At 39.6% G+C, this 17,521-nt stretch overlaps 1 protein-coding gene across 6 annotated transcripts in view; it reads right to left on the reverse strand.

The window, feature by feature from the left end:
• ESRP2 (epithelial splicing regulatory protein 2) overlaps positions 1-11,824 on the reverse strand; it is a 45,383-nt gene extending 33,559 nt beyond the window's left edge. For 3 of the 6 annotated variants that reach the window (XR_010608674.1, XM_065662180.1, XM_065662183.1), the window contains exons 1-3: positions 11,585-11,725; positions 11,177-11,329; positions 10,154-10,282 (exon numbers count right to left, since the gene is read on the reverse strand). Coding sequence is in view for 5 of the 6 variants with exons in the window: in XM_065662180.1 (XP_065518252.1) it covers positions 10,154-10,282; positions 11,177-11,329; positions 11,585-11,713 (411 nt within the window). In the remaining variant the exon portion in view is untranslated. The other 3 variants (XM_065662181.1, XM_065662184.1, XM_065662185.1) reach the window with 2 other exon arrangements.
• Between the last annotated feature and the right edge of the window lie 5,697 nt (positions 11,825-17,521).

Below are 17,521 nucleotides of genomic sequence, written 5' to 3' on the forward strand. Positions count from 1 at the left end.
GCTACTTGAAGTTAGCTTTGTAAAAGATAAAGCAACCTGTTCCAGCAACATAAGAATTTCACAGTTCTTGGGACTTACTTTACTACTACATTATGTGTCAGGAAACTGCTGAATAAGGAAACACTGTGATAAAATACATTTTCATCTTTAAATTAACCTGCATGAAAAGGCCATTAGCTATCAAGTACAAAAAAGTAATGCAGAATAGATATATATACCTTGCAGTATGCCTTGGCATTTTTCAACATAGATTATTTATGAGTCTGTCTTTAAGCAAAAGGAAACTCTGAATATTAGTAGTGCAAAAAATCCATACTGTCAACCTTTTACCTACATTTCAAGCAGGATTACATGGTGCCTCACACTCCTCACAGGCTGCTTGCTATCAGCTCAACTCACAGAGCAAGTCATTACAGCCTGAAATACAAGGTTGAACATACTTTCTAAACCCTATGTTTTGATAAATGCCATGGCTGCAATGTTTCCTAAAACCTCGATTTAAGCACAGGCTCCCCCTCACAGTGTTCTTTCTATAGCTCCCCCATTTCCACTTACCTCTGTTTCAAGAACAAACTTTCACTAGCAATGTGATCTTTAGCACTGGCTCTATCGACTGTAATGCATGGTACTGCTATATTTACTCAACACTACTTCATTGTTTGCAGTGCAAGCATAACCACTTGTAGGAGAACAGCCAATACCTGCAAAATTACAACATTTTTTTTTTTCTATTGGGTTCTTTTTCAAGTTGCTTTTGTATTAACATCCAGGGAAAGTAAAAAGAAGTAGAGACACATAAAGAAAGAAGACATATATATTATCCACAATTCAGTGTTTCCTTAAAGATTCTCTCATATTCCTGCCTCTCCTTTAAATTTACACTACAAATAAGAATATCACAGACATGGATATTCCTGAATAACAGCTGAGATCCATGAAGAATCAGAGCAATTTTTGTTAAAACCCATACAAACATGATAAAAAAGTAGAACTTTTATTAACTCACTCTTCTCTGCTTCAGAAATGTGTAGTTCCCCCTTTTTTGTTCAACATGCTTTCACAAAAACATAATGTAGAAGTGGAAGTAGATGCCTAAACCAGTTTGCCTTTAATTTCTGAAATTTTAAAGTCAGAGATTAGGGCAGCAACCTCAAGCATCAAAAATTAATTATGTTTGATTGTTATAAAGTAAAAATGAGAATAAGAGATTATTACCTCCTAACTTCTTTCTAGCAGTTCATAACTGAGTAAGATCGGAAATTATATTTGGCCTTCCAAGTGATTCAGACCTGCCCAATACAGACCAAGGACATTAATGATGACATTATAATGGTGACATTATTTAGACGTTGCTTCCTCTTACAGCTTCTTGTTTAGGCAGCTTCTTGTTTCCAAAGTGAAAGACTTGGCATGAGTTGTCTGGAATATGAAACAAGTCACACAGATTCCTGTGATCAGTTCTCAATGTCTGAGACTTATTGGGAGAGGGGAACTGATTTATGCTTTCTTTTGTTTCTTTAAGCATACCATGAGATAAGCAGTTTTCTTCTCCTGCACTTGATGTTTACATGGTGCTATTTTATGTGATTTACATCTAAACAAGTTCATCCTGTACTGATTTGATTCTGCTATAAGAAATAACACTGGCTAATACACTCAAATAATCAACCAAGCATACCCCAAAACTCTATCATAGTCGTACTTTTGTGACTGCTATATATTTTCCAGTTCTCAGTCTCTTGCATTCCCCTCCAATCCAATAATTATTTTATTAAAGAGGTTTGATATGTTACACACTGTTTTGTGTCTCTCTTCAGCTGCAAAGGATTCCTGAATCAACTCTTAGGCACACAGCTACAATAAGATCTACTCCCAAAGCATAGTGGTTTTTGCACTTTTATGTTCCAAGTTGCATACTATAGCTCTACTTTAGACTTAGTGCAATTCACTGCAACAGATCCACTTATCAGGAAAGGCATTCTACCACAATTTCTGTAAATGCATTTAATTTTACACACTGCCAACCTCTACACAGTCTATTATAATGTTAAAGCACATACTTAAATTTCAGGTGTCCAAAATCATTAGAGGAGTCAAGTTTTTGCAAAAGAGACTAGAACTGTTTCTTAATCTTCAGGTTAAGTTTCTTTCCCATGTTTTAGTTCTAACCCAGTATCTATTTCTCAACACGTTTTGTCCCTCTGTGCCCACTGTAGCTCTACAAAGAAAGGTAGTTAGGGGAAAGAGAACTGAAAATATTTTTAAATGGAAGTTTGGGAAAAGTGGCAGGACTGGGTTTTTTTGTTTTGTCACTCATCACAAGTGGTGAGCATTTAAATTTCAATTGCCAATGCCTTTTGCATAATATGTATCTTAAAACTCACATCTACCTTCAGAGCACGTGGATTTAATGTATGAGGGACAGATTAGTAAAGCAGCTGTTTATAAACAAAGCAACAACAGAGGTTATTGTATAAAAGTCTACTGGAGTAAGTTGTGAACAGTTTAAAGAACACCACACATGTTTATCAGAACAACACACTAAAGTTTTACAGGGCAAACATGACCTCCGATTCAGTAGCTCCTTATGACACACAGATGAAGATGCCTTTCAGAGTGTCATTATTGCCCTAATTTCCTGAAATAAGGTTATAGCTAACAGAAATTGATCATGAAGGAAAACAGCATGATATTTTTGCACTTTTGAAGTGAAGCAGCAGCTATTATAAAGAAAAAGAAAGCTTTTACAGAGCAGACAAGGGATGGCAAAGACAAGGATGTGAAGAAAAATTACTGTTTATGTTTCTAATTGAGACATAAAAATTCCAATTTTAACCACATAAACTACAAAACAGGGCTGACACAATGCCAAAAAAAAAAAAAAAAAAAAGAGAGAGAGAAAAGAAAAAATTCTTCAATCAGCATTTATGCTTTTTGGCCACCACACTACTTTGCTGGCAGGAGCTATTCCAACACCTGTGCATCAATCTTTAACCTAACTGTTCAGCAACAAGTGCTGCAACATGTTGACAGAGATGTTGCTCTTGCTTGGCAACACTTGGCTACCCAAGACCTTTTGCAGAAACAACTGCAGAACTTGAGTGTGGTGATTTTCGGATGGGGGTTTTTTGGTTGGTTGTTTTTTTTTTTTATTTGTTTTCTTGGGTTTGTGGGGTTTTTTTTTTTTGTTTCTGGGGGGTTGTTGTTTTGGATCTGTGGTTGTTTGGTTTTTGTGGGTTTGTTTTTTGGGTGTTTTTTTTTGGGGGGGTTGTTTTGGTTTTTTTTAAATCCAAGCAAACCAACACACAGATGCAACAGCTACAAACCCTTTCAAAAGCTGCAATGAGAACAAGATAAAATGCTACCAGAGGAAGAAACAGCGGAGGTTTGCAGATGAACCAGAGTACCCACACAGAGTTTTCTAAGCTACTTCTATGTTAACATGTGAGAACTGATAGAAGCACTAAATTTATTGTCACCTGCAATTCCTCATTTATTATTCTTCAGCCACTTTTGAGGACACCAACAATTGTTCATTAACACATTCCAAGTGACTTTTTCAGTAGCTACTTACAGCAAGTTAGAGAAAAGAACAGTCTTTGAGGACGTGTAATCCAGTAATCTCTGCACTAAAAGGCTTCTGCCCTGTTCTACTGTCTTTCTATGACTTGTTTAAAAGCCACAAGTACACTTTCAAGAGAAACTCAAGTATTCAGATATATTACAGCTGAGTGAGGACAGGTATTTCAAGTTATTCCAGAGAAGTCATTGTAAAGTCATACGCCTCCATCTACTCCTGCGAGACCCCATTTGGAGCACTGTGTGCAGTTCTGGTGTCCTCAGCATAAGAAGCACATGGAGCTGCTGCAGCAAGTCCGGAGGACACCTCAAGGATGATCAGGGGCAGGAGCACCTCCTGTACGAAGATGTGCTGGGAAAACTGGGGCTGTTCAGCCTGGAAAAGCTGTGTGGAGACCTCATAGCAGCCTTCCAGTAACTGAAGGGGGCCTACAAGAATGCTGGAGAGGGACTCTTCATCAGGGACTGTAGTGATAGGACAAGGAGCAAAGGATTTAAACTGAAACACAGGAAGTTCAGGTTAGATAAAAGGAAGAAATTCTTCCCTGTGAGGGTGGCAAGGCACTGAGCAAGTTGCCTAAAAAAAAAAAATGGTAAATGCTCCATCCCTGGCAGTGCTCAAGGCCAGGCTGGACAGAGCCTTGGGCAACATGGTCTAGTGTGAGGTGTCCCTACCCATGGCAGGGGGTTGGAACTGGATGAGCTTTAAGGTCCTTTCCAACCCAAACCATTCTGTGATTCTATAGTTTATTTTTCTATAAATGCTAATCCACCCAGGTGTGGTAAGAGATCGAATGTTACTGTTTAACTTCACCAGAACAAGTCACAGCATCTGCTGTCATAGAAAGCCTGCTCAGGCTCATTCTCAAAACACTGGGTTAAATTATTCACTTCTACTGAATATTGGCACTTACAGCTTGAAGAGAAGAGAGTCCAGACAGCCGGGACTACCACATTTTTATGCTTGCAAAGATAAGTATATGTAGCTCTGGACAAATTCCTTTATCTAATTCTCTGCTCATTTTGAACTGAAATGTACTTAAAATGTAGAAACAAAGCAAGTTGAACCATTGAGGAATTCAGATGAAAGTATTGCAGCCTTCAGAAAAGCTATGGTTATTTCTTTTCCACAGAAGCTAGCAGAACATAAATGCTGCCAACAATAAATACATTCACATGATCCACATATGTATACATACATACATAAAACAGATGAACTCTTTCTGCCATTAACTATTCTCTGGTTTTGAGGGAACAGATTTGAGTGTTTCAGTAATAACGTAATGGGAGCTGGTAGCACAATGGATTTGTAAAGGAAAAATTTTTCATGTATACTGTCAGCAAGAGAATAACAGCTAGGGTTCTGAAACAAAAGTTAGCCATCCATTTTCACTAAGGGAAAAAAATTCCACTCTAACAGCCTGCAGCTACAGGAAGCATTAGCACACCCTTACTTCCCCACAGCAAAGACAGGATATTTCAGTTTTAGGTAACAAACACAAATTAACCAATGCACATTAAAGTTTACCAATGGAAATAAAGAGCTAGTAGATGACAATGTATACTAAGAACCCTGCATAAGGCTACATGCAAACAGTACATTCTGTCCTCCTGCAAAAGCAGGATTTTATCACTGACCTGCTCTGACAACCTGAAGGTCACTTTGTACATATCAGGGAATCCTTCCCACTCACTGCAGATCCCAAACCAAGGCCACAGTTTCACAATACAAACTGCTTGCTGGTCAGCCTGTCTTAAAACATTTCTCTGCTTTCACCCACACTGCTTGTCCATAGCACAGCACCGTGGGTGCCCTGAGAAAAGCTTCCACACTGTACATCAGACAGAACTACCCCAGACCAGAACTCTATTTCACTCAGAACATTGCTCCACTCCAGTTCAATATGCAGCCCCCAAAACCTTAGTATTGGCAGAATAAAATTGTTGAGGGAGGTCCATGTAGCAGCACCTGCTTAAGTAAATGGTGCCACTAAAAAGTTTTCCTTCAACTGCAGCTTGAGAACGTGATGCGGGGGCAGAAATACCTTAAGCAGGTATCACCATCAAACATGTTGGATCATGAAAATACAACCAAAGGGTGTAGTTTCATGGGACGTAAGCTTGGACAGCAAAGCATCTCAGAAGTTCCCACTCTACCTGCTTATTTCAGTGATCCTGTTTACAGCACAGCTTCACAAAGAGTTTTACTGTCATAACAAAGAAATATGGCAGAGTATGGTGCAGGGCAAGAAAGGAGCTGGCTTCACTGCTGAAGCCAAATCTTGTGAAACTACACCCTAAGTATCTGTTGTGGAGAGAACAGCTTGCTCAGTAACACTTGCCAAATGTTTGCCAAACACCTGCTCCAAAACTTCTGAACTCAGATCCAATAAATATTCCAAAACCCAGACTCTGTTAGGAGGTTTACTGAGGTGACGCAGTCACCAAATAATCTGAAATGGTAAGACTCAAAACCGAACAAAAAAATATCATCATGCATTTTCAGGCTTGTTTTCTGCAGACTGAAGGTTCAGAGGTGCATTAAAAATAATTTTTTTAGAAATCTTTTATCCAAAATGCATTTGTGACAGCTGGCAAGTGAGCCAAGAAACCTTCTAGCTGGTGCTTTGTGAAGAAGAGACTGCAGAACAAGTTTCTCTAAAAAATAAAAGAAAAAAAAAAGTTGTAACCGGTTTATCAGGTTAGAGGAATTTACCGGCTCTTCAGCATCTCCTCACATCCCATTTGTTTCCAACTGCTAATCTAACAAGCTTGTTTCTTGCTGTATTTGTTCATATGTGAGAAAATAAATTGTGCCTGCAGCTCAGCTGGATGATCAATAGGCATCCAAACATGCTCCAGAGAACCAACCACCTGATGAAGTGGCAGCCCCTCAAGATTTTCAATTTGTGCATAGTTTTTTAGAAGACTGGGGAGAAAAAGGCCCAGCTTTGTCTTTCTGTGTTTAAGAATATGAATTGAATCTGTCATTGATGTACTTGACTCAATGCAGCAAACTTTTAGCAAGACTCAGACAGTTTTTCAAACCATTTTTTAATACTTAAATGTCAATCCATAGATGAAATGCGGATGCTTTCAACAGGTCCAAAAGCAGACTCAGTTCTCATGAGAACCTCTCCCTTTTAATGTATATCGTTCAAAGTATGATGGTAATTACAGCTAAATACTGCAAACAGCTCTTTAAAATTATTAGGTCTTCTTAAGACATATTCTTTGTCAGGGAGACATGCAAATATTGCCTTGCAAAAGTAAAGCAACATGTCTTAAGGCAAATCATGCTGATTCAGCCAGGTTTTTTGTATGGGAAGGATTAAGAAATCCACACCACTTTTAAATTAGTATTCAATCTTCAACTTAAAACCCCGATGGCTAGAATCAGAGAAGCATATTAAGATGTCAGCTTTTTGATGATCAAGTAAAGGGGCTGAGAGAAAGGCGAACTTCATTTTGGTTTGGCTCTTGAAAAGCAACCTTCCACTCCCGCAAGGTTTCAAAGAGCAACCTGAAAATAATTCTCTCCCTTAAAAGCTTAAAAGTGAAAAACCATAAAATTCCAGCAGTTATTTAGAAAAATATAATATGCTAAATAAGCCAGTTCTGTGATTTGAGGATGTGAACAATAAAACCTAGCAAGAATGTCCCAGAAGTGCAGGAAGAAACTGTTCCCTTTAGCAAGCAGTGTAGGTAATGGATATTTAGAGGCTTGCATCACAGGTTCAAGACAGCTCCAGATACACACTTGACTAAGAGAACACAGACTTTCCTTGTTAAAAAAAACTAATCAACCAAACAAACAGAAAACACGTATTTTTCTACTCAGTAGCATTCTGCAACTATAACAACATACCTCAGTCAGCACCTGCAAGTTACTGGTCCAACAACAGGTAAGTTATTAATGTCATTATGAACTAAATACATCAAGGAGGCTGTTCCAAAGGGCACACATTTTATGACTTCAAGTAACTATTCGTACTTTACCAGGATCTCTCTACCTTCCCCATCTCAAGTATAGCTATTGGAACATTGCACATCACCTGTCAGAAAACACAGCTGGATCCCATAAATGCAGTAGCATCTGTGAAATCAAATGCTTGTTACCCTGCACAAACATAGTACTTAACAACTTGAAGCAAAATGTGTGGAGCAGACACTGCAGCAAACAGCTTGGTTATTCAGGAGCACTGTGCTTCAGAACCTCACTTTGTAAAATTACTCAGCAAAAAACACACCAGTGGGGAACTGTATTTTAGACTATTTCTTAAGACAAACTCAGGTAGTATGTTGTGTGATATGTAACACTAAGGATATGAAGTCAAACTGAAATGATGCATCATTTGTTTAAGTGCCTTGTGACAAGCAGAGTAAATACTTCACCACAAACTTCTGGTAGACCCTATCATTGCTGGAAAGGGAATTAAACAGTAAGAGAAGGAGGCTTTCTGTGGTGAGTGGAAAAACTCCAGACCCACAGTAGATGATCTACTGCTTAACAATTACAAATCTCAGAATCAGAATCACAGAACAGCTGAGGCTGGGAGAAACCTCTGAAGCACAGGTAAAAATTACAGTGGATTTGTGTTTAGAGATTCTTACTTCCTTCTGTGTGTACAGACTGAGTACTCAAGGCAAAAGCCAGAAGCAGGCACTGAAACTTTCATTTAGATGATTGAGATGTGCGTTAAAGTGAGCAATTTTCAGCTGCATCATCAGATTTTCTACCACCATTCAACAGGGTGTGGAAGGCTAATTTCACATACTCTATGACACTATCTCCAATCAAGGTACAAGTTTACTTCCTTTTCCTCCTTTTCCAAATAACCACTTCTTCATCCAGGTCTGCTTTTGCTAATCAAAACATTTAATCGAGGAAAAGAATGCGCTAGCAAACACCTGAATCACCCTTAAAATACACGACAATTGAAATATTTGATGGACTTATATTTTAAGGTGCAGAAAATTATCTACTATTAGAGAATATAGAATTTTGGTTTTTTGCTACCATTGTGAGAGGATGAATTAATTCTCACCTAACTCCCATGGTGTTAGGACACATAGAGGGGAAAAGAGGTGAGCTTAGGTAAAGTGTGCTCCAGAAAACCTATGACAGAACTGGCCACATCACAACTGCCACCCAGCAATCAACTGCAAAATCATTATTTAGTTGCATAGATATGCCAAACAAAAAAGGAAAAAAAAAAAAAAAAGTTGTTTTTCAAGAGTCTCTACCCACCTACGCAGAAAGGTAGTATTTCCTTTTATTTGCTAAAGCAGACCCACCTACAGTGCAATTTACGGCAATAAGATACAATCTCTCATAAAGTATTGAGTATAATTAGAGTGTGTCTGTTACAAAGGTAAACAGAGCGTACTAGGCTAAGCTGATGTCTTTAGTTCAAGATCTGGGACAAGATCAAACCTGCAGCTGCACATTTTCTCAGGGGTTATTTTGAAGCTTTTTTAAAAAAAAGAAATCACTCTTGGTCTTGGACTCTAAGAAAACTAGCACAGGTACGGTAAATGCCATCTGCTGTTCGTGTTGACAAATTTTAAGACACATAAAAGTGATATGTTTCTATTTTCCAAGATACTAACCCAAGTGAAGTGTTAACTAGTCAGTATCAAAGAGGGTTAGGACCTAGTCTGCCAAGTTATCTGTGTCACCAGAAGTCAGAGCAACATGAACCTGTTCTACTGCCTAAGCAAGTTTCTTGCTGAAACACACCTACGAATGATTCAGACAAGGTGTGGAAAACCAGTTTTATATGTCACACAAAAATGCACCATTGTATTTTTCCATTAAGTACATTTCATATATAGAAGACACAGTGAAGGCAAGCAAACTTTCAGGAACTACATAGGTGTACACTATTTTCATTAAAATATTTTAGGTAATCTAGGACTCTTGAATGGCAAGGATCAAATAAATTTACAGAATTATGGTCTTAGTGTAATATTAAATGAGCCAAAAAGCAAAATACAGAAGTTGCAGGGGAAAGAAAACCCAAACCAAACCAATCACTTTATAATCCACTAAACTAATTAAGCTCATCTGGAAATGAGTGAGATACAACAAATACCGCTGATGTTTTGTGAAAGCATAAAGTTTTCACCTCACTTTTAGAATAACAAATAAGGACAAGGTCTTTAACAGACATTAGATCATTGAACCTGTAGATTAAAATAGACTGAATTTTGAAAGCTTTATTAGCACTGCTAAATAAAATAGTGCAGTTGTCACCCTACCCTTTTTAAGGTTTGAGTAAGAGAAAACTGGATTAAAAGTAGACCTATTGAAATAATCAGAAGCCAGATCTTCCAAGGACTAGTGCACCAGCTCAAATACTCTGGTATTGTATGTAACTGTTTCAGAATTACAGGGTTCCCATTTCAAATGGTTAAGGTCTCTTTTGGGTTGGCTTTAAAATCAGCACAAATCCTGCCAGTTGTTTCAAAGTGAAAGGCAAAATAAAGTCCATTAATTTCACCAAATCAATTGAATCTCATCCCCAGGCTTAACCCTGAGCAGCCCCTGCTCCCAAGAGCAGGGCCTCACCTGCTGAAGAACCCGGTCCAGTGGTTCGGCTTTGTCCAATCCCTCTGGTGTTAAGCCACTCACTTCACGACACTGGTCACTTAAATCCAAATTGTCTGCTTTCACCAGGGATTTATGTAGAGTCCCTACCTAAAATCATTTAAGAAAGTGTGGACAACAGTGAGGAACAATTGAATTAGCTATTTTTAACAACACATTGAGGCTGCAGAAAAATCAGCGAGTTGCACTATCACCATCCCTATAACAACCGCAATGAGGAGAAGCATTTGTTGATCAAAACCTTGCACCTGGGTTTCCTCCCCTCCCACCAGGAGGGCCACACTCTCAGCTTCCCTAAATCGGAGCCGGTTTTCACGCAACACCTTTTGCAGTTAGCACCGATTTTTGCGAGATTTGTTAACTGCAAAGGGAAAAATCACATAATACTAAGGCAGCTTGCTGAATCTATTAATGAAATTGATAGCGGTGTTTGTTTTAGCAATGCCCTTCATCTCTAGGGGCATTGTTTATGGCAGGACTTCCAGAAAGAAAAATTAGAGTGTATTTTCAGGTTATTTTAAAAATTAAATGGGGTCAGTATTCTCTTTAAGCTTATCCAAACAGTGGCTGGGAAAAATCCCAGTCTCCCAAAGTAGGCCGCAGAGGATCCAACGCTTATCCTGAGCCAGCTCAGGGAAAGCATGCTCACATGGAGCTCACAGAGGCAGCTTTATGTTTCAAACCTTCAAAAGCCCGTAGCCATCTTCAGATTTGAAGCTACAGACGTTTTACAGAGGACGGGACGGGACAGGGGGGTGAAAGCGTCTAAACTTTCTTAAAAAGTTACTTTTCTTCCCTCTGAAAGAGAAATAAAACAGACGCTTCTCGAGGGAGTGACCCCGCGGGAGGGTCCCGCTTCCCCCGTTCCCTCCCCTCAGTACTTTCGGAGATGAAGAACCGGCTCCGGGGAGGCGGCGAGCGGCCGGGCGCCTGCCCGCCCCGCGCCTGGGGAACGCGCCCTCTGCCCGGGGGTCGAAGCCATACCTTCTTGCTGTGTAGGTCCACAACTTGCCACACCAACAGAATTAGCTCCCTCTCATCCGAACCCAGTTTAGCCCCATATGCACCAGCGGTTGCCCCAAACAACACCACCAAAGAGTCACTGCGCGAAGCCGTCATGACCACAGGGGGAAACAACTACAATCAAAAGCAGAGGTCAAAAAAAAAAAAAAAAAAAAAAAAAAAGAAGAAGAAGAAGAAAAAAAAAAAGACAGAAAAAGACAACAAAAAAAGACACGCTAACAAACAAGAACAAAAAAATCCCACGAGGCTCACCCCCTACCGTTAAGTAATCACAGGAGAAAGGAGCAAAGGAAGAGTCACAATATCGAAAGGGAAGAGCTAGCTAGGATGTTGGGAGCCAACAACAATGGAGAAAGAGCCCATTTCTACCTGTTCCCGGTGATCTCCTTCCCGGGGCTGATTAGGAGGTGAAATTACCAAGCTGTGGGTTGCTTCCCTCCTGACATCATGGCAGAAATCCAGCCTGGGCTGGAGCAGTTTTCTTTTTTTTTTCCCCATTCCCTTCCCCTCGTCCAAGTTACCTGCTCGGGGTGCAGCTCACGTGACTCTAGTCAATCTCCCAGGGGACCAAGGCCATTGGGCCTTTGAGAAAGGTGTAGGAGGGACAGACAGAGAATAGGCTCCCAGCTGAGCTGGCCTGATTGGGTTTTGAAGGAGATCAAAGGGAAACTCCCTTCCCCTCCCTTTCATCTTGCCTGCAGGAAGTGCCTCTACCTGTGTTCAGTTCTGTGGTGTCCCGCCCGGCGCGGCCGCGGACCGTGCGAGCTCCGGTGCTCGCCCGTGAGGGGACGGGGGGGGGTTGTCTGTGCACTCACACCGGGATCCTTCTTTTGATAATGTGAAGAATACACTCGAACAGTTGCTAAAACACCCTCTAAAACTTTGCTTTCAACAGTGTTTACCTGCTGGTGACCGATCGTCCTTTGTGCCGGGGTAACTGTGCAGTAACAGCGCTGGAGTACAGGGGGATGTTTAAGGGCTACGCAGGCAGAAAGTACTTTGTTCAGGCTCTGTAAGGCACCTGGTTTGCAAAGGTGGATATTAGCAACACAATTTTCGTTTTGGAGAAAGGGTGTATGTAGGATGTCTTGCAAAACAGAAATGTTAAGCCCTGTATTTTCTACTAACTGCTCAGTTAAAGAGCTGTCTCCTGGACATTAACTGCAGTCCAAGGTCTGCAGTTTCTCTCTACCTCTTCTATTTCACAGGTGAGACTCCACAATGGGAAAACAGCATCTAATTTAGCTACTACAAAAATACTCCTCTAAGCATTTCTGCTTGATGGGAGCAGCACTAATATTTGGAACACCGAAGGGGCTGAGACCATTTCTGTAGACACTGTCAAACTCACCTTTACTTTAAAACAAAAATGAAAATCAAAAAGCATCTAAGCTGTTTTGCCCAAGTTACTATTTTTCATATTGCCACCACTGTTAAGTTACTAATGATTGTCAAATGCTGCAAGTTAGATTAGTCATGATTTTTCTTTTGCTTAATTTCATCTTCAGTTTGTACTCCAGTATTAGAGTGGTATTGAAATACATTTTTCACTGAATGAAAAACAGTGCTGCTATTTCACTGCTGATGTCTATCACAGAAGAATGCAGAGCTGGACATTTAACCGAATATCTAGTGGGTTTAAATATTAACAGCACATTTTCTCCTCTTCTTTAAACATGCTAGTTCTGTAATTGGTTAATTTTAGCAGTTTTTGTGGAGCTCATTCAGCAAACACCAACTCACATGCTAACACCATCACCAAGACTATTTCCATTTATTTCAGTGAAAATAAACTGCAGTTCAAGGATGCTGTCTTAGAATTCATGTATTGCACTTATGTATCTGTGTAGGCCATGCAGAGAACTGTGCAGGGCACATGTGTATCTCACTGAACATTACAAGGTAATTGTGAAATGCTTCTCAGCTGTTGTCTCTGCTGCTCACACGTGCAACTGCCTGAAAAGCAGTCCAGAAGATAGATAATTGTTACAGAAAGGGCACATTCCTAGACACTCAGAGATGAAAACTTTAATTGGTAACATACACATAATTGCATGCTCAAAATGTTTTCAGCAGTATATTATCTGGCATTGCTGAATTTACCCAGCAACTGTATTTTCCTCTGTCAATACAAGTCTAGAAGTCCTTGGTAGAATAAAAATCCATTCATGTTCTTTTTGTTTGGCTATGTCTTTTGGATATGGTGGTAACAGCCTGTTCATTGTGTATGGGATAATTTTGAGCTCTTAAATCTGTAATAAGAACCATAAAAATAAACTGACTTCAAGTGAGGGCTGCTGCTCTTGTCCCAGTGTATTCCCTTTCCTCCTGAATACACATGTATCATAGGGATGTTTGGGGAGAGGATGTATCTATGCACATAAATGGACATATTTAACCTTCAGCTATGTTCACAGAAAAAAGTCTGCTACAATTTGTCTGCCATTTCATAGCCCTAATATGTAACCATTTCATACAAAATGGGGTTATAATTAGCACATTTCTAGAGAAGATCACACACATGATATATTCTTGCCTAGCTTCGCATATAGACTCACAGGCTTTAGTGAATTGGCACAGAGAATGCCAATGCAAATGTAATTGGCTTTTAGAATCTAATGAGAAAGAAAGCAATAGTGTAAATCACTTACAGCATGTCAAATTAAAGCAGACCTATTCATGTCAATGCCAAAGACCCTTGAAAACTTCCTTGAATCACAGAGGCTAGTGAGCCCAAATGCTCATCTGCTTTTCACAATTATATTAGCTCAGCTAATAAAACCTAGTATCACTCCCAAGAAAAATAATCTGGTTTCTACTCTTAGACTATCTTGACTCATATAGTTCTACTGTTACTAAGTTGTCTAAACTGTTCTAGCTAAATGGACTTCAAAGATATTATAAAATGGTGGTTTTTTTGGTTTGGTTTTTTTTTTTTTTTAATTTAAACAAATGCTGGCCTTCCTAAGATTTCAGGCATTTTCAATATCGGATTATGCAACTGGTTTCCCATTCACCTTCTATCCACAACCCTCTTTCTCTCTGCATACAACCCTTAATTATAGCAGTCTCTGCAATGTTATTGATCTAAAAAAGTTAAATGAATGACATGTCATGTTTCCACAGAACACCAACAGCATCGATCCACTTCCTGAAACAACATGTAGGACAAGCCTTTGTACACTAACCATTAGCAAAGTTAATTTGTAACCAACATCTTGATGAAGAATTACCGCTCTCCCTCAGCTTTTATCCTGGCAGGCATATTTGTAGATTCTTGTTTGTAGGATCCATACAAGGATAACGTCTCATAAATGTAACTGAGTGGAAAATAAAGTTTTAAAGATGGATGTTTATCGTTATGCAAGTTCTGTACTGTGGTGATTTTGTTTGTTTCTCTTTAGTCAAACAAGCAAAAGTGGAAAATAGAATGGGTTTACAGTTAGATCACATGAGAACACTGAAATTGCTCATTAAATGCATTGTGCTTGCAATGGACAAATACATATTGACAATTTTACTCTCACTATGCACACTATACAGTTTAATGAATCTAGGAAAAAAAAAGAAGAAAATTAAAAAACACTCCTCTTTTTACCTTTACTACATTGTTATTAAAAATCACAATCACAAGTCCTTTTGCTATAGCCTTATAAAGGGAGTATGAAACTTGGAGACATGAGATCTGTAGTAATTATGCTGACCACATTCAGATCTACGGCAATACTTCAATTACCTTTCAGGGAAGCTAAAAGTCAATCCTCTGTTCCAAACTTGTATGATACTGAAAAGTTATTTGTCTTCCTTATGAGTATTTTACTCATCAGTTAAAAGGAAGACAATTATGATGATGTTTACCCTTGTAAAATGGTTTGAAATGCCCTGAGAAAAGTGAACTAACTTTGAAGTTGAGTCTAACTTCAAAACTGGCCATGTTGGTGGGGCAGGGAGTTCAGATCAAATGACCACCAGAAGTCTCTCCAGCTCAAATTATTCTGTGGTTCTGAGAAACAGCTGTTAAGTATGGATGGAGCCTTGGGTTCTGTATACACTATAAGGATACTAGTAAATTCTGTGTGTGCCTTGGCATCTCCAAACTGCACTGGCACAGGAAGTAAAAGACACAGCTACAGCTTGGGTGGAGTAGTGATTCAGAGCAGCCCTGTGGGGAAGGACTTAGGGGTGTTGATTGATGAGAAAATGAACATGAGCCGGCTTCAGTGGGTGCTCACAGCCCAGAAAGCCAACCGTATCCTGGGCTGCATGAAAAGGAGCATGACAGCAGGTCAAAGGAGGTGATCCTGCCCCTCTACTCTGCTCTTGTGGGACCTCACCTGGAGTATTGTGTGCAGTTCTGGTGTTGTCAACATAAGAAGCACATGGAGCTGTTGGAACAAGTCCAGAGGAGGCCACAAGGGTGATCAGGGGTTGGAGCACCTCCCGTATGAAGACAGGCTGAGGAAGTTGGGGCTGTTCAGCCTGAAGAAGAGAAGGCTGCGTGGGGACTTCATAGCAGCCTTCCAGTGTCTGATGGAGGCCTACAAGAATGCTGGAGAGGGACTCTTCATGAGGGACGGTAGCAATAGGACGAGGGGTAATGGATTTAAACTTGAACAGGGGAAATTCAGGTTAGATATAAGGAAGAAGTTCATTACTGTGAGTGTGGTGAGGCACTGAACAGATTACCCAAAGAAGTGGTAAATGCTCCATCGCTGGCAGTGTTCAAGGCCAGGCTGGACAGAGCCTTGAGCAGCATGGTCTAGTGGGAGGTGTCCCTGCTCATGGCAGGGGGTTGGAACTAAATGATCTTAAGGTCCTTTCCAACCTAAAGTGTGCTGTGATTCTATGATTCTAGGTAAGTGATTCATAAGTAAATGTGGAAAAACATTCAGATTTTATACCCATTCAGTCCTTGGCTACCAGGTGGGATTTTAAGTAACTGTAACAATGTTTTCTGAAGGAGGAGCTTTTGTAATTCCTGAAACATAAACTCATACGTAAAACATTTTCTGGCATCCTTTAACAGAAAATGAGAGGGAAAGGGCATGGGAAAAACTGCTTACCAGTGTTCTTTGATTGCTGTCCAGATGTTTGGAGAGATCTGATTTTTTTGGTCTGCCAGGTAGGTCTGCCATGATTACAATGCAGTATAAAAGTCTTGAAATAATTTCCAGTGGGATATTCACAAAAGCTCTGCAATATGCAAAAGCACTTCAGAACAGTGGTTTCCTATGGATCGTTCCCATGCAGACACTAGCCCCATCAAGCCACACTGAAAGCATTCTCTTAGAATCCCCTATCAGTTGGAATTCAATTTCTATTGGCTGAAAGATAAACTAAAGCATAAAATTGGTAACTAAGCAAGAAAAATAAGAAATGAAATTACTTTCCCAATTATTTTACATAGGTTCTTTCCTTTATGATGACAACTAATCCAGTGTGTTAATCCTACACAAACTCCCAATGAAGTATAGGTGTATGCTGTTTAGGCAAATTTATCCAGATTATAGGTATCAAGCTTTTGATCTATGTCTTTACTTTTCTGCCAAATGTATGGCCAGATCAAACATTCATGCATAGTAATGTCTTTCATTGATATTACTGTAGATTTGCAGTTAACAGTTTACAACAAATATATAGTGAATTTAGATTTTTCTTTCATTGGAAATAATGCATTCCTTCAATTAATTTATTAAATAGTTCACTGGAATTAGAATCATTGAACTGTTTGCTGGTGGGGACCTCTGGAAGCCCCCTTGTCCAGCTTTGAGACCACAACTGGACTGCAGCCAACACAAGATTGAACCAGCTAATGCTTTGCTTAGCAGTGCTGTGAAAACCTCCATGCCTAACCTGCTCCAGTGTTACACTATCTTGCTGATGAGAAATTTTCTCCTAGTGGCCAATCTGATCTCACTGCTGAATTTTTAAATAACTCACTGCAACTGGTTCAGACAGGACCTTTAAGCTGTGGTAAGTTAAACAAGCCATGTGATATGATTTCTCTTACCTAATGAGATGAATATGCAAGTACTTCCTGAACCTTTCAATCTACCTTACCCGTGAATGTGAAGTTTTATTGTCACTAGAATCTGTCTAAATAAACTTCCACTGTAATTGGCATTTTTTACTAGTCTCAAATATAATATGAAAATGGAAATTCAATAGAAAATATTACTTCTGTGGCAGGGTTTTAAGAAAATTGATGTTCAGCCTCAGATTACAACACTTCCATTACTCACCCATCCTCTCTTTGCCCGTTGAAAGGATATAGAAGTTTGCAAGTGTGTCAGTGTGACTGCATAT

This window comes from Lathamus discolor, chromosome Z (genome assembly GCF_037157495.1).
Source record: "Lathamus discolor isolate bLatDis1 chromosome Z, bLatDis1.hap1, whole genome shotgun sequence".
Taxonomy (NCBI): domain Eukaryota; kingdom Metazoa; phylum Chordata; class Aves; order Psittaciformes; family Psittacidae; genus Lathamus; species Lathamus discolor.